The sequence below is a fragment of the Strongylocentrotus purpuratus genome, unplaced genomic scaffold (assembly GCF_000002235.5).
Source record: "Strongylocentrotus purpuratus isolate Spur 01 unplaced genomic scaffold, Spur_5.0 spur5_scaffold_9, whole genome shotgun sequence".
In the NCBI taxonomy this organism is placed as follows: domain Eukaryota; kingdom Metazoa; phylum Echinodermata; class Echinoidea; order Camarodonta; family Strongylocentrotidae; genus Strongylocentrotus; species Strongylocentrotus purpuratus.
Window position 1 is genome coordinate 22812291 of NW_022145615.1, and position 19258 is coordinate 22831548.

At 34.9% G+C, this 19258-nt stretch overlaps 1 protein-coding gene across 9 annotated transcripts in view; it reads right to left on the reverse strand.

Annotated features, from left to right (window-relative positions):
- LOC582531 (flagellasialin) overlaps window positions 1–19258 on the reverse strand; it is a 67377-nt gene that overhangs the window by 4157 nt on the left and 43962 nt on the right. For 4 of the 9 annotated variants that reach the window (XM_030976726.1, XM_030976729.1, XM_030976725.1 and 1 more), the window contains exons 7-19: window positions 19109–19194; window positions 17418–17559; window positions 16099–16162; window positions 14887–15025; window positions 14121–14319; window positions 13317–13539; window positions 12717–12794; window positions 12400–12437; window positions 11957–11959; window positions 8116–8244; window positions 6536–6613; window positions 4369–4509; window positions 3020–3124 (exon numbers count right to left, since the gene is read on the reverse strand). In XM_030976726.1, coding sequence (XP_030832586.1) covers window positions 3020–3124; window positions 4369–4509; window positions 6536–6613; window positions 8116–8244; window positions 11957–11959; window positions 12400–12437; window positions 12717–12794; window positions 13317–13539; window positions 14121–14319; window positions 14887–15025; window positions 16099–16162; window positions 17418–17559; window positions 19109–19194 — 1425 coding nt within the window. The remainder of the gene's footprint in view (window positions 1–3019; window positions 3125–4368; window positions 4510–6535; window positions 6614–8115; window positions 8245–11956; window positions 11960–12399; window positions 12438–12716; window positions 12795–13316; window positions 13540–14120; window positions 14320–14886; window positions 15026–16098; window positions 16163–17417; window positions 17560–19108; window positions 19195–19258) is intronic. The other 5 variants (XM_011685305.2, XM_011685288.2, XM_030976730.1 and 2 more) reach the window with 4 other exon arrangements.

Genomic DNA, 19258 nt, shown 5'->3' on the forward strand with positions numbered 1-19258 from the left:
CAACACACACTTGTTGTTCTATGCATTAGCTTCCGCACTAGACTAACTTTACCTGATAATTTTGTGAAGATCGAGAGAAATGCATGCAGTTTCATGTTGCAGCTACTGTATCAGAGTCTGTTTTGTGCATCAGCTCTACTTATACAGCCCATATGAATGGACGAAATGAAACTCCACATGCCACGTATCCAAAATGATCCTAGCCTTCTATAATCATCCTCCCATTAAACTGGATTACTCCATCTTCTACACAATGTTCAAAAGATTGCCATCTATTCACCTCCTTTTAAGTGAAATTACTCCTACTTCTATCAAATTACAGAATTGAATGGAGCTGCACAAACTGCTCCTCCAAAAAAAGAAATTGTCCTTCGGCCCCAAGTCACAGACATACATAAATCAATAAAACACCAGCTCGGTACACTACAAAAGTATGGCAAGGTCTTGAGTGCTTTGATTCCCAGAAAGTCCCTTTCAATTCAGGATTAGCATTGTGACGGCATTGTCACTAAAATGAGATGTTACACAAACTGTATCTTAGCCTGTAATTGCTGCCATTTCTTTGCTTACAAAAATCAATCAACCAATAGCGCTTCTTTGTATCCCTATTTTACATCCATTGTAAATCAATATTTTGTATCATTATCAACGACAAGCTAATTAGATGCAATCCAATCTAAACATATCTGGGATTCATTGCACTCGTAAGTCCTTGCAGTATTAAACATGGATACAACAACAAATACATGTATATTTAACGTCACAATGCTCACATGCATGTAAACATGTTTGTATATTTCTTTTTTAAATGGATATATAACAATATATAGCAAGCATAAGGCGAGGCTAAGTTAGCAAAATAGGACAAGATCAGGAGCATTGTTAACTTTTAAGTCTGATATGACGATTCAGCTAACCACCTCATGAACAATTTAACAATATTGAAACATGTTAGAATGAATTGAAAATGAAAATTATTATAAAAGTATTACAAGGAAGAATGGGTTAGTATTTAGTCAATAAGTAATTATATTACAACATCATGAACAATTTCACAATATTGAAAATTTGTTAGGATAAATTGAAAAGGTTTATATAAGTACTACATGGAAAAATGAGTTAGTATTTAGTCAATAAGTAATTATATTTCACCCTCATCACAACCTATGAGCAGCGAGAAATAGGAGTAAAAAAAATAAAAGCAATACAGAAAATCATTAGAAAAATAAAAAATGAATGAAAAGTAAAATGATCCATGTGTAAACGTATTCTTTTCAGAAAAAATAAGGTAAAAAGCAAAGATAATGAAATTAAATTATTCAACGATAGCCAAAAAAGCACAGCACAACTGACTTGAAAACTAAGTGCTTAACGTGTACAAGTGCATAACTGCATATCGCCATTGCATGTTTCAATAATTTGGACAAACTGGGTGTTGCACAAACAATCAAAATGAAAAAAAATGACTTCCTTTAAATAACAGGGGTTTTGAAGTTGTTGAACACGACATGATACAAGTTTAATGGAATGGCTCTTTAGATCCATAGGCAACCATTTAAAGGCAAATTTAAATTTCACTGTCAGCGACCTTTCTAGACCTACCTAAGTCTGTCCACAAAGAACAACCAAATGATTCATTTGTTGTGTTGTGTCTGAAATGTGGCAGTCTTGCTTGGGATAAAAAGTTTCTTTAAGAAATGCTTAACAGTGATAAAGTGATGTACACATGAACAAAAAGCACAGCAAGCAAATGGTGCCATTGCTTGGCAATGTAGTATGACCTCAAAGTTTGTTTCCCCTCATCACAAGGTGGCTATTTCTCATCTTTTTCATCATAACGCATCATCTTTTTGTCTTCAAAAGTTGGCAATTTCATCAGTTTTCTACTCAAACAGGATATGGGGAGGGGGGGGGGGGGGCACTTTTCAAAAACTTCCATCATGCAACCCTAAATAGGGTACAAAACAGGTGCATATTGTGCCAGGGAAATAGCCTATGGATGGACATTCAACATGTGTAGAACATACTACAAAACATGCATATTTAAGAGAAACATGTGCAAACAACTATCCAGAGAAAGTATCACAGGCATGCATTAAACAAGAAGACAACAGCTTATACTGGACAAATCTTTCTATTCAAGAAGTTCAATTTTTTACACCTATTAAAATACCAGATAAATTTCTATACACCCCGGTATTGTATTTCATATTCCTTTTGTTCTACGGTAGTCACGATGGTCAATGTCAGAGTCAAATCATTATGATTATTGGTACCCCCTAACTATTTTTTAATTTTATTCAAAATCTTCAGGAATCAGACTTAGAATGCCATTCATAGGAAAGAAGTATTTTACATTTCTTAAGATTTTCATTTCAAATCAAGTTACAGTCCTCCTCATTTTTTGAAAATTTGATCTACCAGTACTACTTTTTAAGAAATATATGCTTTGCTCAGACATCACCCAAGCTATGATCAACTTATTTCATCAGGCCAGCTGTATTATTCATTCACAGAAGTTTGTTGACTCCACTCCTGCTATTTCAATATAAGAGAATTGCATCTCGATGGGTAATCGGAACAATGGCCATTAAAACCAATTCTTATTCTTATTTTTACGTTTAATATTTATTCTAAATTTCTGAACAGCCCTCCTTATCAAATCAAGTGCATGCCACTGACCAACAGGTATTTCACATGCTTTCTACCACATATCCAAACACGAACCAGGGGCCCCGTTTCATAAAACTTGTTATCTATAACAACTGCTCAATTTATATGACAAATTTGCTATCAGCCAATCAGATGCCATGATTTCAGTAGCTTATAACAGTAGCTTGTAACTTGTTATTGATATCAAGTTTGCTCTCAGCCAATCAGATACCATGATTTCAGTAGCTTATAACAGTAGCTTGTAACATGTTATTGATATTAAGTTTTGTGAAACAGGGCCCAGATATAACAACAATACAAGCGGGTATGCATGCATGCAGCTAGTTCCATTCATCCAGCTACTCACACTCATACACATCCGGTCTTAGTATATGTTTATCATCGCCCTGCACACCCTCTACTTCATTTGCAATGGTTGGGGCAACTTGGAAAATGTCCACATCCGAGATGACTGAGTTTAATACAAACGAGATTCCAAGAGAATGATTGAGTTATAGAATAGAAATGCATGTACATGTACCTAAAAACAGTTTTCATTCTTCTTTCATCCTACTTTACAATCTACTCGGACATTATTTGTCTCGTACCTCAAGTATGTTTTATAGCCTAAGCATTCAATTCTCAATATTGGGACAGAATTTCCCTATTCAAAGCTGATGACCATTAAAAGACAAAGATCAGACTACATGATAAATTTATTTTGCCAAGTTCATGATAAATTAATTTCAGCTTTGCAAGGTAAGTGAAATATCAAGCTTATGAAATTATTTTGAAGGAAACTCGTTGAATAAAACTGAATGTAGGTTAATGATAGCTGAAATATATATTTGGAATACATGATTGGATTATAATTGAAATAATTATTGATATATATAATTAGTTTCATACGAATGATATCTGTATACTTGCAAGCATGAATGATTGATGTACTGTAGTGAGAGTAGATGTATGAAAAATAGCATTTTTTATTGACAGGCAAGCAGGAGGTATTCATGAGATATACAGGCAGAGAGCATGCTAGAAAGCTAACTTTTCAATTGAATTTGATTTGATTTTTTTTTAAATTTTAGCATAAAAGACAGGTAGATATACAGCAATTTCATTTTTAGTTACTTGCTAAACGAATTTGGTCAAGCATACAAAACTTGCAATGGCCTTTTCTTTCCTTTGTCCATCTTTGTCAATACAAAATCAATTATAAAGCAGGGTTTCAGAGATGAATTCAATGCAATCTAAAATGCATTCATTGATTTTTTTTTTGTCTTCAAACATGCGATTGCAAAATAAATTTCATCCACAGAAAATAATAATTTTCATGTCTATCAATTAACCCTATCAATTAGAGAGTCTGGCAAATATTTATAATGGAAGCTGTGGCCTTAAACCATGCCATGACCCCTGATGTACCTTTTGTCACTCTCACAATGTGGGATTCTAGTGGCTAATCGTACCAATGGAAGAAAGAATGTGTTTGTTAAGATGGATAAAATGGGCTTAAGTCCTGTAAGATGGTTTAACCTGTGTCATGTAAGTAAATAACTGACACCATAAATGTAATCTTATGCAATCTAGCGAGGACTGATTCTCGCGATCGCACTCAAAGATGATGAAATGCGTTTGTTAAGATGATGATGGTTAATACATGAGCCAGCCAGCCACCTGTGAGCGAGCGATGAACAAACCAAGAGGTCTTACCAACAGGACCAATCACGTTGCTAATGGTGGTGGACGGGGACAAGGAAGGGATAGGCTTGCCTTCGGAAATGTTGTTGTCGATGTCGCCGTCTGTAATTTCGTCACCCGGGTTTGATTTTTCTGACGTATGATGGCTCCCTGCTGGAGGATTATAAAAAGTCAGGTAAACGTTGGATACACAAATATATATATATATATATACATATATATATATATATATATATATATATATATGAAAATATAGATTTTCATCATCTCTTACATATACACTTGTAATTCTATAGACTATGCCTCATCCCTTTCATGCTCACGCTATCAGCTCTCTAGGATGACACGGTGTCATCTTTTTTTATTTTCACCTAATCTCTTGTATCTACTCAAGATTGTAAGTGTTTTATGTGATGTGTTTTTCAAATCTATATGATGATTGTTGTTTTATGTGTAGGAATTGAGATAAGAATTAGAGGGTCAATCTTTGGACTCACATACGTTGTACATTTACACTTTATGATTTGATCCTTGGATGCATGTAAAAGAAACAATTAGGGTGAAAATGATCAGTGAATTAAAACAAATTTAAAATGCAATTTCATTGAGTGGTCAAAAAATATTGGAAAGAAAATCAAGGGAATTCCATGGAATGCAGGGAGGATAAAAGAGAAAAATGTTCAATCAATATTATTGTCGGATTGTGCATGAATATCACAAATAACCATTTTCTAGAAAACATCACCGCAACATACACTGCATAGAATTCTCAGTATTGCATAAAATTGCAGTCAAGCAAACAAAGAACTAAAAGGTGCATTGATAGGCAAACAAAAAAACAAAATCATAATCATAATTGACAAATATTTCATTTTGCAAAATCAAGGAAGAGGAAGCACAGAAAAGTTTGCTGTTTCATAAAATTTAATGGGAAAAGAGGATATGGTTAACACAAACAAACACATACGTGTATCAGTAGACATGTAAGTCAGGAGTGCAAAGAGGATTTAGAAATAGTAGCAATAAAAGAAAAATGTAAATGCTCTGATCTCATGCCAGGTGTCAATTTAAAGAAGAATCAGAAATCAGTGGAAGGGAGAAAAAGATTGGAAACCATTTTTTTGAAATACCAAGTAGGAATATATAAGTCTAAATTTGTGCCAAAAAGACTAAGGAAAGAGGAGAAAGATCATGTACAGATGTCTGAATCAGACGGTGGAACCACATTATTCCCTGAAAGAAGTATAGGATTGTTTTCAGAGAGAGTTTGTTTCAAGCGAGAAGAGAACCAAGGGAATTTCATTGTACATAGAGAAGTTTAACAACTAAATTATTCATACCCCTTTTTTTTTTTTATTATAACTCAAGAATAAAAGGTGGACTAGTTGAATTAGAGCCTTTGTTGAATACCTTTATATGTGACTTTCAATATGTCACATTCTGAAGAAACATGAATAGGGACATATCAATTATTCACATACCGGAACTTGAAAATTACAAAACTAGGTGAGGGTATGAATAACTTGCTAACAGAATATATAGGACATAATGACAGTGCAATACCACAGTATAGATGGGATCTTGTTTACATGCTGGATGGGGATGAAGAGATAAAAGAAAAGAAAAGAAATAATAACTTGAGGGAAAGGTAACAAATTGGGAGGAAGAAGATGTAGGACATGACTGTCATACACAGGAGGAAGAGGGAAGAGATACAAGGGGTTTGTAACAATAATTGGAAATTCAGACAGGAGAGGGGGAAAAGTATCACATCGTGGGTATTGCAATAATATAGGAGTAGGTAAGGGGGAAGAAAAGCAAGGGAGGACTATACTTATAAATGTGAGGAAGGTTTCACAAGAGAGAATGCATAAACTCCCAAAGGATTCTATAACTATATACAAAGAAAAAGTTTACATAAGGGAAGGTGATGGCTGAAACACATTCCAACAAAAGGGAGAGCAAAGAGCAAAAAAAAAAATTGTTTCACTAAGCAAAAGCGTCAACTTGAAGGAGGTGGAACAAAGGTTTTAGAAGGAAATTTTAGGCAGGAAGACAAAACAATACAAAATAGGACGATAGATGCTTTACGGTTGAGTGCCAGATAGGTTAGAGTGTACCAATAACAAGGAGAGGGGTAAGGAGCAGGGTTGACATAAAGAGGGATGTTGGTCTATACCTGGTAAGGTAGAACTATTAACAGTTGATGTCCATTCAAGATTTGTTGTGGACACTGTGCTGAGTGTGGTGGGAACGGCTGTTGAACACAACGTAATAGCAACAAAAGAAACAAAAAATAACAAACGGAAACTCTAACGAGGAACTCATATTAAAAGGCATAACCAAACGAATCAAACAAAACAAAAATATAAAATATATATGATAAATTAAATCAATAAAAATGCAAGCAATGTTCCAATTTTCTATTACAAACGCTCCTGAAAATTGTTTGGGATATTCCTTATTAATTAAATTGGAGAAATTCTTTAACAAATTGATGCCGACAATGAATTGTTTATAGGAACCTTGCTTAATACTGTACAATGCACTTTGCAGGCACCATGCACACATACCATGCAACAATTGCACAAATTCCAAACACGTTCAAAAGATCCTTGGTGGTTGTTTTTTTCTTCATTTTTGTCACTTGGAATTGTTGGGAAAATCTTCTCTTTTTCTCTATTTCTTGGTTGAATAACTGTGAAGTCAACTCGGGTTTACAACACCACAACTAAATCAAGACATTATTATCATACAGCATGGGAATAAAATTAAACTAAACAAAAAAGCAACAGAATACTAATCTAGCATTGATATTAAAATGCTAATGTTAAAATACTCTCTACACTATGGAACAAGTGTATTATGATCAGCACAATAAGGAAATATGCCACAAAGCTAAGTTAGCTGCTGATTAAATCGTATTATTCATTGGATATTCCACCTTCTTTGCATATTCCATCAACAATATATTCTTTTCTATTTCAAGGTATAAAACATTTTATCAATCTAAATCTAATCCAGAAACTAAACTATTCTAGTAAAACACCAGACATCTTGTTAATTAAAACCGATGATCATCATCATGCTAAATAATCACTTCAAAGAAATCCATCCCAATTTGTTGAGTCGTAACTCACGCATATGATGCTCTCTGGAGTTTTCAACTCCCACATATGGTATCCCACAAATTCCTCCTGTTACATAATTTACAAGGTGAAGGGGTACACAGGGTCAAAAGATAAGAGAGAGAAAATTTCATCTTTATAATCTATTCTGGAATTATCTTAAGTTTCATTTACCTCCATGTCTCTGTAGTTTGTACTTAAGTCCTATCAGAACATCATCCTCTTTTTCATGTTCGGTAAAAACTCTGGGTCAATACAGTGTACTGCAATAAGCAAAGGCCATGAAAAACGTCTCTTTCCTAATACCAAAAGGCACTGTTTGCTTGTATCAGAAACTTCTTCTGCATATCTTGTACATTCATGATGCCGACTACAAAATGATTACCGGTATAAACTTGATTTTGGATTTCAAACTTTCTGCATTAGCAGCGAGTATATATTTAATTTTGTTTCTAAAATTTTGATCACATTTTCACTGTATTGAATCCGTTGGTTAATTCATGGTCTATGCTTATTGCACTTTCAATATACAAACCTGTGTCTTTCACCTTCCAGCGGAGCATTTAAAGAATACAATGACATAAAAACAAAAAATGGAACCTTAAGAAGAGAACTAGTGAGTGAGACTGACCGGTGGTTGTCTGGGGCAACGTTGTAGACGCCGTGGTGATAACGGTCGTGTATTTGGTGGTAGCGGCGGCGGGAGGTGCATCGGTCTCACATATACACTCAGGTTGAGGGGTAGTGGGTGGTGGTGGTTCTGTACCATGCACAAGGAAGGGGGTAGGAGTTAACGGGCGTGGTCAGTTAAAAACACAGCAAATCATAAAGATGAACTCAATATTAAAGATCACAAAATGTGACTGGTGCAAAATCAAATATGGCTCTAATGAAAATCATAATATCTACTGAACAACGTGAACTCACTGCAAATTACTTATCTAAAAATATAACTTACACAAAATAAAACTGGACCTGAACAGAGTAACCAGAATGCAGGATTGTTAGAAAATATAAATGAGTATAAATATATATATATATATATATAATAGAAATAATATCTTTAAGAAGCGATAGGTGAAAGCATGTTAGATATCTTTGGAACAGGTTGAGGGGAGGGGGTTAGAGGTTAAGCAAGGAGACTTAAGATTACCGTTCATGCAAAACCCTTAAAACATGTAAGTATAACGCTAAAAATAGAAGTGCTGCTGATAGCAGCTTTCTTGACTTTCTTAACTTTCTTTTTTAATGTCAAACAATCTTTCCTTTATTTCATGTTCTTCATACAGGGTCAAAATTTCAATAGTGAGTATTGCTCTTCAAAGACATGGGCAGCTCAGAAAATAAAGATTGAAATTTACATATTTCACATTTGTATGCAGTATACCGGTAATTAAGTTATTTCTAATAATATTGATGAAGTCCCAATTGTCTTTTTATTTTAAAGAGGAAAGGGAATATTTTGTAACCTTACAATGTACATGTAAGCCTACCAAAACGGTTATGCTATCTTTCTGTGATAAATCCAATCAGTGCTCAAAGTGAAACTGCAATTCGTGCTAAATACCATAACATTATATCGAATATCCTTCAAGCTTTGCACTAAGTATATAATATATAGGATATAAACATTCATTCGGGTAAAGTGTGTGAGTGTTTAGGTTATGATGGTAAGTGTCTAATCACTACACCACAAGGTGACATTGAGATGACACCACAAGGTGACATTGACATGAAATCGATACCTTCACATCCCAACTCTATTTGACTCTTAAAAGAAGAGGGCACCCCCTCAGAAGAAGCCACTTCTGTGGTTTGAGGAGCGGAGGTTGATGGAATTTGAAGAGGAAGAACTAAGGAGTGATGACAATGGTTGAAAGGAAAGAAGATGGAGAGAGAGAGAAAGAGAGTAGCTGATATCTGCAGCATGTTGATATACATCATATTATATTCATAGTGTAATAAGAAGATAGAGAGAGAGAGAGAGAAAGAGAGTAGCTGATATCTAAAGCATGTTGATATACATCATTATGATAATCATAGTGTAATAAGAAGATAGAGAGAGAGAGAGAGAGAGAGAAAGAGTAGCTGATATCTACAGCATGTTGATATACATCATATTATATTCATAGTGTAATAAGAAGATAGAGAGAGAGAGAGAGAAAGAGTAGCTGATATCTACAGCATGTTGATATACATCATATTATATTCATAGTGTAATAAGAAGATAGAGAGAGAGAGAGAGAAAGAGTAGCTGATATCTACAGCATGTTGATATACATCATATTATATTCATAGTGTAATAAGAAGATAGAGAGAGAGAGAGAGAAAGAGTAGCTGATATCTACAGCATGTTGATATACATCATATGAAAAATCAGAGAGTAATAAGAAGAGAAGACTATAGCTGATAAGAAGTTAACCAGTTGACTACTGGATCTTCTCTTTCCCATAGACTTAACACAGGCGCCACCCGGTTCCAGTAGTCAATCGGTTAAGAAGAAGAATAAGCAGAAGAGTAACAGGTAAGAAAAGAAGATGCCAGAATCAATATTTTGATGAGTAAGCATAGAGCGGCATTAGTTTAATAACTTGAATAACAGTATTTCTCTTGAATACATCCTGAAAGGCACAATTTCTTTTATTAGGCAAGAATTACAAATGTAAGAAGAAACCAATTAGGAGGAGTAAATTTGATGTCTGGCTGGAATGCTCCCCAGGGAGTGGAGATTGTGCACACAGTGTGTGCAGGCAAGCACTGAATCCAATTGACCGGGGTAATAGTATATTTGTAAAGCGCTTAGAGACATTGTATAAAGCGCTATATAAAAGCTAAACATTATTATTATTTCAACAGAAAATATAATTGTTGAATATATCAAACTTTCAATATTGTTGTATTTAAAATTGCCAACTGTTTCCATAGTTTCTTCTTCCACGTTTAATTCTTGCCTAATTCTCAACCTGAATATAAGATTCAATAGAAGAATATATTACCAAGTAAGTATATGATCCTGTGTATCAGTATGTGAGGCTTGCAATAAAAGGAACGTGTTTCATAGGCAGAAATACATCACAATAAAGAGTTAAATGGTTAGTTACTGCACTGCAAAGATAGTGATAAAAACATTAGTAAATGGTGAGTAATTAGTCATGAAAACAATGGATAGAAATGAGAGATTATTACTTGTCTTACTTCAATAAAAGAAAGATATATCAAACAATTTATTACAAAATTGTGACGATGAAATATTGCTGCTAACTGATTCCTATTCTTTCTGATGCAAAATAAAAAGTTTAGAAAACAAATTCAAGATATATTATCTGGATGAAACATGGAGAACAAAATGAAAATGAAACCCCTTCTTGGGGGGAAAAAGTTTTAAAATGTGTAACAAAAAGAATATGTCAACTGATTTAGAAAAATAGAATAAAAACTTTTGAAAAAAATTTCATTTAAAGGTTTACAAAATGCAACAAAAGAGACCATGCAGAGTACATGCATTGAAATTTTGAACCATATTCATACCACAAAATAAAAACAGGCAGTATTCTGCAATTGCTTTTAGGCAATCTACTGTCTAAAAAGACTGGTATCAATTTTCAAAGATGCAAATCCCATCCTCCCATGCATAAAATACATTATGAAGAACCAGAGAGATGATAATTAAAGACATGTTATTAGTACCATTCATTCCCTGGAGTGACAAAATGTAAGAATTCATTCAACAAGTTCATATGCAATTTGAAGAAATAGAAAATGGTTAATAATCAATTAAATAAAAGCATGCTTGATGAAATAAGAGATATATAATGAAAAAAATGTCGGATTTGAGAAGTTCCAAAGAAACTGACACATTGTCAATTCCTTCAAAGAGATTTTGTAAACTTAACGTTTTTTTTATATGAAATGTGTGATCATGCACGATATGTAAGTGTATTATAATGCTTTTTTTTCCTTTTGTGTGTGATTAAATATATATTTTTTATTTTATGATAGATAGCGGTTGAGCTGATAGCATAAGCATGTTACAATGTTAACAGAGAGAGCTTTGTCTTACAGTACCTTATTAATTAAGAGAGCATGAAGAATATACATCATTAAATACTTTTTTTTTGTATGGCATGAGGCATGAAGTTATAGAATATTATAGATACAAGAGCCAGGATTAGTTTTCTATAACAACCCATCCTGCATACGATAACTCTCTACGTCATGATTCAATGTCTAAATGCAACTCATTCTTCAAGACATAATGCATAGACCGTACCGTTCAACTCGTTGACAAGTTTATCAGACTATGTACAAACATATCAAGACTATGAATTCCAATAACTACATGTACTTCATTTACATATCACCTGACATTTGCATATCACCTGACATGAATATTGAAATGCAAAATAAATACTGTACTTGTGAATATGGAAATTGGATTGAAATGTTTGTTTGAATGATATACAGATACTTACCATCTGTTGAGGGTTATAGGAAGTCCAGGGCAAACATCACAAATGGAGAGTACAGGCCAAGTGAGAGATTGCAAGGGAAATGTCATAAAAAGAGATATGTTAATGAAGAAAAAGGGACAGATATTAAAAATAAGTCTCTCGTGACCAATTATATGTAGAAAATCAACTTGGAAGATCAGATGGTTGGCTCTTGAATAATCATGAATGTTTATTTGCAGTCATATAGAATTTTCTTTAAACGTGTTCATTGGATTAATAAAGTTATGGTTTTTCTTTTAATCCCTATTGTAATTAATTTTATCATTTTCTATAATACTTTGTAACATACACTGTTCGCTCACTTTCCACACGTACATTTGGGTGATACTCTTTTGAAATTGGGACATCTAACAAAGTTGATCGTTTCTACTAACTAATTATTTTGTTTCACAAATTCTCTTTACCTGGGCATTCTTGGATGTTACTGACATCTTGTGCGTCACTGTAAAACAAACAAAACAAATCATTCATTATGAAGAGAAACAGCAAGAGAGAGAGAGAGAGAGAGAGAGAGAGAAAGAAAGAGAGGGAGAGAGGAAATAACTATAATCTGTTTGCAAGATGATTTATGCTTCATCTTCAAACACCACCTGCAAAATAACCTTTCATACAGATGAATGGTTTTTAACAAAGCAGAATGCAATAATGTGACAAGCTTCTCCAGATAAAAAATGATTTTTTTATATTTTACAGAAATGAAAAAATGTATCAATATACTCACAATGCATTATCTCCAGTATACTCGTAGCACTGATCCGTTAAGCTATTCCAAACGCAGTAGGGATCTTGTGTACAGGTACTGCAAAAGAAGAAAAACAAGTTTATAATGTTCAATACATAACATTCAAATAAGTATGTAAGCTTATAAACATTTTAATAAACAGATAGTAAGTAACTAAAATTACAGCTGTATATGCATCTACATAGACATGCAACAGTTTTCTTTGTTAAATCATGCCCTCCAATGTCATGCTGGGCCACATTTTTTTCCTCAATGTCATTTGGTTTATTTCATTTCCAAATTCTAAATAAAATAACATCAAGGGAAACAGAACAAAACATATCAAAATGGGGGAAAAGAACATCAGCTATGATGAGGGTTTTAAAATGAAGCTTGCAGAAGAAAAAGGAATAATTACCAATACAGGATTTTTTGTTAATGATTGTATAAAAAGAACTAATTCTCCACTGAAGAAATAGAACAAGCTAAAAACAACTCAAACTGGGCCCAAATGGGCTATCCACTGTATATTTCATTAATGTATGTATTTGTGTGTTGTGATGATTTTATAGAAAAATAAAAACAAACAAACAAACTCACCAGTCACTTGTGTAGTTTATACATCTCTGCAGAGGGACTTCCAAGATGGAGCTGTTCGTATTGACGACAAGAACCTGCTTTCCTTCGTGGTTTGTCACCAGCTCCATGTTGACGACTCGTTCACAGCTGTCTGCTGGATGTAGACTGATCTCTTCCAGGAGATTGGCATGAACAGCGCCACCTTCACCCTCAACGATGACAACCTTCAAGAGCTTGCTGTCATCTGTGTGGAGGGGGGACAAAAAGATGATCGTGATTGGAGATTTAAGTGTGGTATAGTCATCTAAAATTTGTTATTTCTCTTCTAATTAATGCTCAATCTGACTAAAAGATAGTAGACATGTACATGTACAAAGCGATGGATACATACCTTACCATACATAAAATAATGAAAGATCGTTATTTATACACAAACTGAACATGCAGGACACCAGTGGAAAAGTTTATAGAACTTAAAACATAGTGTTCAGGCATGCTGGATAAAGTCTGTTGATCAGAACTGTTGGTTTTTCCTCAGAAATTGCTTTCAGACAGCGATTCTGAATGGGATCATCATGTCAACATAAATTGTCTTAAAGAATCAAAATGATCTTCATAGGTTAACGCACCCATGTTTTCTTATGATTCTCAAAACTTCTAGAAGATATGATAGAAGTATTCATATATGTATACATGTAGCCAATTCACATGTCTGGGCCCTGCAACACATAGCTTAGCAATTGATCGTATGATTGATTTTGCCATTGATTGCACACAGGTCCTGTACTGATTGTGAGGCTAAAAAGTGGACATGTTCCCACTCACCTGTTCCTAAAAATAAAACTTGGTAATCTTTATCCACGGCCTTGTGGCTGTGAACCATGATCTGCGTCAACCTGTAGTCTGCCCTCGTCAGGTCAAACACGGGCAGGGGGTTCCCATGATTGGGCACAGACTCGTGCATGAGGGGATGGGACGCTATCCACTGCAACGTACTCGGGGAACTCTGTGAACCTAGGTCGCACTGTAAGAGAAGCAGAAGAGAGATTTTTGTTACAGATACGAAGCATCGATCATGATACATATTCTCTTTGAATTAGAAATATAAGGTTTTTACCCATGTTCATTTGATGCTTTAAATGTTTGATTTTGTTTTATCATGATTAACCTTCTCAGTATCATGTCACGTGATTTTACGTGTGACGTAAATTTGTTATCCATAATAAATGTTGAATTGAAATTTCATTGAGTTGAATTGTTTTCCTAACTTTACTCCAGAGTAAATAAACAAATGTCCCATCAATAACAAATCAAATTAAAGATTTTTACCCTGTGACTGTTATAAGTGGTTCAGCTTTGTGAAAGTTTCATCCCCTGAAAATAGCTGTCATTAACAATTCCCATTTTAAAACATTTCCCATTTTCAAGAGGGGGAAAGAGCCAAAGCCGTTACAAATTGAAACACCTACAGAAAATAAAGCCACAACTACCAATGAAATTGATGGGGCGAATAATAAATAATCTGCAGTTACTCAATTTCAAGAGGAAAGAGACATGGCATAAAAACAGTCCTATTTGAACTATGACTCACCAATCCTGGTCTGGGTGATGTCGGCGGGGATGCGGGGTACCACGCCCCTCCCTGTTGCTCTTTGAACTCTCCCTCGTCCATTATGGTCCTTATTGTGTTCAGGCTGAAGACGCACACGGCTGATCCAGGAATCTCATGTCTACACGACGGGCAAGAAAGAAAACAAACAGATGTTTAAATGCCAACACATTGACTACTGTCTTGTGAAAGTCCCATATGCTTGATACAGGGACCACCAGGTTCCCGTTGGCAAAGGGTTTAAACTTCATGGGTGAGATTTTTTACCTCGTTAGAAACAACTTGATTTGAGCATTGAGATGCAAAACATATTTTCCTTGAACTCCAGCCCATGTTATCTAAGAGGCTGTTCACACCGGCAGAGATAGCGCGCGCTAGACCGCGCTATCTCTGCGGTGTGGGAGGTACAACGTCGTTTTGGTCCGCCCAACAGCGAGCCACGGCGAGCCAAAACGGCGTGCCACTGGAGCACCTCTTGGGGGTGGTCCACGAGAGATAGCGCGGTCTAGCGCGCGCTAGAAAAAAGGGGGTGCTACGATAGACCGCGCTATCTCATTGCGGTGTGAACAGCCTCTAAGGTTTAGTATTTGATAATTTAAGACAGACTTTTGCTCTAACTCTCAGTGTTTTAGATCGACTGAAAGTGAAACCCTTTGCACATCATCTGTTGAAAGCCACAACTCATATTCTTTTCCCAGAGTTCACGCCCTTCTGGCTCACAACAAAAGAAATGAATGAAAACTTTCTTTCTCAAAGTAAACAAGATCTTGAACTGGATATTGAAACAATGGAATTATTTTGGGAGAAGAATACTGAGTTTTCGAAAACAATGTTATCATTAGTACCAATTTAATTTTCGTCTGTCATTTTCTTTCCCACGCTATGGGTTAAATATTGATTTTTCTTCATGTCTCTATTGCAAGGGTTCTATGTATACCATCAACATCAACAAGAAATCAAACCAATACACTTACAGTGCATATGTTCCTGAACTACAAGAAAGGTAGTCTGTTGCTATTATATCAAAGCTTTCTAACCGAAACAACTTGTACCTTAAGTTCTAGCAAAATTGACCAAGATACAAGAACAAGTTAGCCCCCACTGTACTCATTATACTCAATTGTGACAAATGACTTGTATGAGAAACATGGTCATAATAGAATACATTATAAAATTGACACACAAAAGACTTACCTTCCAGTTGTAAATACTCCATAGAAGAGTGTATCATCCTCTGTTTCTACCATGTGAACATCCTCTGCAAACAAGAAAATATAAAACATGAAAATAACAGTCACTATACACCTACACACCAGGGTAGAGAGAGGCAGGGTAGAGAGAGGCAATGTACACAAAATGCCTTGCTTAAGGATATAAGAGCCGAGCTGGGGTCAACCTAACCTGTGACCTTTGCATTAGCAGTCATTTGACTACACCTCTACGTCAATTTTTTCTTCAGGGTCTGGGAAATATATTGCTCCTCAAGGTGGAGTTGATAACAGTAGTGCTCTGGGGGAAAAGTTTAACGCAAACTTTCTGGAAAATGGAAATGATTCAAATTATTTCAATTAGGTAGAAGTCATTAAGTCAAGAACCTGGATTAGAATGCTTTATGAGAAATTGAAGTAATAGGAAGAAATTAGTTTCTCTGATGAGCTGACAAATGTATAATGAACAAATAGTTATTAACTGCAGTAATCAATCAGTAGAGTATGAGCCCGACCACAGACTTCAATTAAGTATCATTTGTTGAAAATTGGACTTAAATTCAATTACTTGTTTTTTACGCCACATTTTCAATAATGCAGCACTCTTCATTACATTGCATGACAAATATGAGAGTGAGAGTGTCCTGAATTCAGAAGGGAATGAATGATGATTGCTTTTCCAAACTTTGATGAGTTTTCCAGCGAATTTCTTTGACAGGTTTTGGTTATGCTGACAGACATGTATAGCTATCAACAGTCTTTGAGTGCTGACAAATGGTTTTAATTCCTCACTTCTGTGAGGCATTAGAACAGGGAAGTCCTTTCAATGTCATTTTCTAATCCCCAATAAAATTATGATTGTTTCAGATGAATTTAGGGGGATTAAGAAGGAGTATTGAAGCTTTCCTGAGAGGAAATACAGCGAGGGATAGAACAATTCTATTTGTGCTTAATTCATATCTATTTGAGGAAACACTCAGATTATGATTTGAAGGGCAGAGTGATAGAGTGAGGGAAAGAGACAAAAGGATAATGAGAAGGGAGAGAGGTGGATAACAAAAACAGAAAAAGAAAGACAAAGACCAAAAAAAAAGAGTGAACAGAAAGATAGAGTAAGATTAAGGTAGAGATTGAGAGAGAGAGAGAGAGAGAGAGAGAGAAAAAGAGAGAGATAAAGAACAAGATGGAGAGATCAAAGAGACGGGGGAGAGGGAGAGAGGGAGAGAGAGAAAGAGAGAGAGAAAGCAAAAGCTAGAGAAACAGAGAGAGAGAGAAACAGAGAGGGAGGAAGAGAGAGATACTTACGGAGGAAGTTGAAGTAAAATGGGAATGCTCCAGGGAAGGAACAGTTGAGACGGATCTTTTGAAAGGTTGTCCACTGTCCAGCAGATATCCAATCACCACCTTCGTCACTCTTACAAACTTTCCCAACTCTGGAGTAGACCGCCTGCACAAATAAACAAACAAACAAATAATAAGTAAACAAGTAAACAGCCAAACATTATGGATACGTAGATAAAGTGTACCGTGGATACTTATATACATATGTAAGTCAATAAATAACTATATAAATAAACAAATAAATAATGCTGTATGTCATTGTAATAAGCCGTTACAAATGTCATTGGGGACCAGTATCCGACCCACTCAGAAACACGTTAACAAATGAACTTTCACTGCAACTATGTTTTGAAGTGAATGTGCGTGGTGGTATTCGAGTTGTAATATGATTTGGCATTTTCTTGGCTACGGCCAATCATTCCTACACCCCAAATGAAATCCCACTGTAATGACTGCTAAGTACACAGACATCCATCGCACGCAGAGAGAGAGAGGGAGGCAACACGGGGAGCGTGAGTAATCAGAATTCTTCACTAATATATTAGGTTACTCAGGCATGCGCTAAATGAGCGCAGCAGTATCGCTATGGATTACTGTATCATTGCATTTCTATGGGCACATTGGTGAACATTTTTATCCATTAAGCGAGGTGCATGGGGGAATGCTAGCTAACCCATGCCAGGTAATGAAATAAATATGAATTTCAGATGAATTATTAACGAATAGAAGAAAACAAATATATGGAAGCATACAGAAAGCACATGAAAGAGAGTCTTTGATCTAGCTGTAAACAACACCACACAATATTTGATAACATCATCTGTTTGGAGTCAAAAGGTCGTTAACTCATACACTTTGAAGAATTGTATATGTTTTTCAGACCTAGACTTTTCATGGCTCTAAACAAGATATCAATCAAAGACTTAAGTTGAGTAATAAAGTTTAAAGTACAACATACAGAACAGAAGAAATAAAATTGTCATGATTGTATGATCATCCATAAAATCAATTGATTGTTCAATAGATCGACATTGCCAAGAAATACAACCCTAGAAACTTGTAAGTTTGTTTGATCATCCATAAAAATCTTTTTACTGTTCAATAAATCAAAATGGAGAAAACAACTTGTAAGTTGTTTGTTTGCTTGTTTGAGCCTCTATTTAAATTAAAACTTAATAGTTTAAAACATCAACAATGTAAAGAAATACAACTTCAGAAACTTAAATCATAATTCTAGAAGTATATAATGGTTTACGTCACACCAATTGAATTTGATGCCTGTTCATTAAAATTATTCATTGGGATATAAAATACCTTGCTCTCTAAAGCCATCGATGTTCATATATCACTGGATTGTAAAATAATGCTTCCATTGTATGACAAAAACATCACAGTAATACTAGATCTACAGGTATGGCGTATCATATTAAAAGGCATATTGTATGACCTTTCATAATTTATGATGTCAACGTTTCAGGTAACTCATGACGTACTTGCACTTTTTGGTCTCTCTGGGCCACTAATGCTGGTTAATGAAATTGTATCTCATATCACGATAAACTGGAATGAAATATTGTATTGAATTGAAAACAACTATAAAATATTCAATGTTGTTCTGTGTACTGGGCATGAAAAAGAATGGGCTCGTTTCTTACATCTCCTGATGTGTACTCCACTGCCACTTCTCTGAAGAAGAACATGACCCAGTCTCCTACATCAAATGATTTCACAAATGCTGGAACTGTAAAAGAAACAGGTAATAAAGCAAATAAATCATCAGAAATGTTTTCAACAACTAAAGTAAA